Source organism: Oratosquilla oratoria, chromosome 18, assembly GCF_046742065.1.
Source record: "Oratosquilla oratoria isolate Oo_2021 chromosome 18, ASM4674206v1, whole genome shotgun sequence".
NCBI lineage: Eukaryota > Metazoa > Arthropoda > Malacostraca > Stomatopoda > Squillidae > Oratosquilla > Oratosquilla oratoria.
In genome coordinates, this window is record NC_134794.1 from 29167049 (window position 1) to 29169792 (window position 2744).

Genomic DNA, 2744 nt, shown 5'->3' on the forward strand with positions numbered 1-2744 from the left:
TACAGTGCAGTGATGCAGAGCGTTGATGAATATTATTACTCCGGAGAATTGATACAGAATTTATACAAAAATTTTAGTATTATAGTTTAATCAAAAAGAAGTTTGTGTACGAGATTGGTGATTGTATTTCAGTTCACTTTCGCGCAAAAAGGTTCCAGATATGGTCCCCCTTAAATACTTTCACTGTACTGTCCCTTGTAGCGCTTCTCGAAAGAGCTGACATCCTGGTAAAATCTTTCACCTTGTTCTTCTGAGTAGTCTCCCATGTTTTCTTTGAACTCATCAAGGTGGGCGTGTACTACGTGCAGTTTCAGCGACATCTGGCAATCCATGTTCCGATATGTGTCCACAAGTTCGTCAACGATTTCCCTGTAGTTCTCTGCCTTGTGGTTTCCGAGGAAACCTTTGACTACAGAAACAAAGCTTGTCCAAGCGGCCCGCTCAACATCAGACAGCTTCTCAAGAAAGCTATCGGAGTCAATAAGTCGCTTCACCTGAGGGCCCAAAAATACGCCTGCCTTGAACTTCGCCTTCGACAACTTCGGGAACAGCTTCTGGGTGTGCTTCAAGGCCTCACCCTCTGGATCCAGCTGTTTAACAAACTGCTTAATGAGGCCCAATTTGATGTGTAGGGGTGGCATCAGTATTTTCGTTGGCTCCACCAGCGGTTCTTGCTTCACGTTATGGGCCCAACCTCATAGCCGGTCCTGAGGGGCCACTTCCTCTTCTCGTAGTGAAGGGCTGTATTTCGGCTATCCCAGAGACACAGAGAGCAAGGGAACTTGGTGAAGCCTCCCTGAAGCCCCAACAAAAAGGTCACCATCTTGAAATCACCAATAACCTCCCAGCTGCATTGTTTGTACTTCAGTGCACTCAGAAAGATTTTGACATTCTGGTACTCTTCTTTCGTGTGCACTGAATAAGCCAGGGGAATCGAAAGCCAGTGATTTGTGTTGTGCAGTAAAACAGCCTCCAGGCTTTTAGATGAAATTTCGATGAAGAGCCGCCAGTCAGAAGTGTTGCAGGGAATGCCCACAGCGTAGAAGAGTCCTCTGATGTCATGGCTGCAACGTCGCAGTAAATTATATTAGTGACAGATTTACATGACTCTATATGTGCCTTTGAGCTGAAGCTCAAACTTTTTGAACGCCAACTAACAGCATGTATACTGCACAGTTTCCAACTCTGAAGTCCCTGCAAGACGCACGTGAGTTTCATGGTGATATCAATACCAAAATGTACTGCAACAATATTTCCAATTTAGTGGGCGAGTTCAAAGAAAGATTTGCAGACTTTAATACAAATTTTGAGCATAATTTTTATATTTTCCACAAACCTTTCACTGTTAGTGCTGATGAGGCACCAGGCCAGTTTTCATTAGAACTAATTGAGCTCCAGTATGATTCTGTGTTGAAGGATAAGTTTTCAACTGTTGATATTGGCTCATTTTATCAGTATGTTGGGCTAACATATCCCATAATCAAATGTTTGGCCTCAAGGATGATGTCAATGTTCGGCAGTACCTTGTCTGTGGACAACTCTTTTTTGTGATGAACTCAAACAAGTCTCGACTCAGGTCTCAATTTACTGATGAGCATCTCAACTCAGCACTGAATGTTGCCACTGCTCAATCCTTAGTGCCAAACATTGATGCACTTGTACAGGCCAAGAGGTGCCAAGTTTCTAGGAGCAGCAGTATTGCAAACTAAGGTAAATAATAGGTTATTTCCTTTGCACCTTTATTTTTAGGTTAAACGTGAACACGAGTGTAGATTAAATTTACCTTTCTTAATTATTATAATTTTTATTAGTATTATCATCATTATTATTATATTGATAAGTGGTATCGATCTACTCATAATCATCTGGCCCGCGCACTGTATACTCTGGTGAAATGAGGCCCCCTGGGTTAAATTAGTTTGACAACCCTGCTATAGCATCGTTGAAAACAAGTAAATGAAAAAATAGATAAATCAGTGAGAGCAGTTCAGTCCTCTTAGTAGAGTCCTCAAATGAATAGGATAAGGAAAGTCTTTACATGTTCTTAAAGCGTACATTGAGAAAATATCTTAACCTCTCATGTCCAGAGAACTTTCGAAACTGGACAAAATCGTTTGACCACAATCAACTGATTAAAACAGCCAAAGGGTTTTACAGGAATAAAAAAAAGGGGTGACGTCATTTCTGAAAGAAAACGGAGAGTAGTAACAGTAGAGGCAGAGGTGAAGGTACCCCACGTGGCTAACGAAGTGGTTAGAGACTGAGTTGATTAAGTATGAGCAGGAATAAGAGGTGCAAGAGAAGTGAGGGAGGAGGAAATACTCTCGGTCTCAACATTGCATTTCTACTGCTGCTAACGGTTTAGTGGTGTGTTTTATATTTTCTGTTTCATCCGAGTGGCGAAGAAAATGGGCCCGTCCATTTCTTTCTTTCCTGTCGAAGGGATTTTTTTTCGGGGGGGGGGGGATTCTTCTCCGTAGCGAAGGACATTTTTGCCGGAGAATACACGAGGAGCCTAGTACAATGGTATCGCACTCGCCTCATAATCACGGGGTCAGTAGATCGAGCCTCGCCCGAGCCCATGAGCTTAAGCTGTTTACTAGAGAGATTACTGCCGTGGCTACCACGGTCGGGGGTTGAGGCTTATATCGGCTGACGGTCGGGTGCCCGTCATGCCGTCTGTTCGAACCCTCGCCACTGCGCAGAGGTTAGGAAAGGCATCCACTCTGAGTTATGGCCCCCGA

The 2744-nt window shown here is 43.4% G+C and overlaps 1 protein-coding gene across 1 annotated transcript; it reads left to right on the forward strand.

Moving 5' to 3' along the window:
- The first annotated feature begins 1161 nt into the window (after nt 1-1161).
- On the forward strand, nt 1162-1551 carry LOC143034823 (general transcription factor II-I repeat domain-containing protein 2B-like). The gene has a single exon (XM_076201168.1). The coding sequence runs from the start codon at nt 1162-1164 to the stop codon at nt 1549-1551; it is 390 nt and encodes a 129-aa protein (XP_076057283.1).
- Nucleotides 1552-2744: the final 1193 nt, after the last annotated feature.

Coding starts and splice junctions, on each gene's coding strand:
- LOC143034823 (XM_076201168.1), top strand. CDS start 1,162: ATGTATACTGCACAGTTTCCAACTCTGAAGTCCCTGCAAGACGCACGT.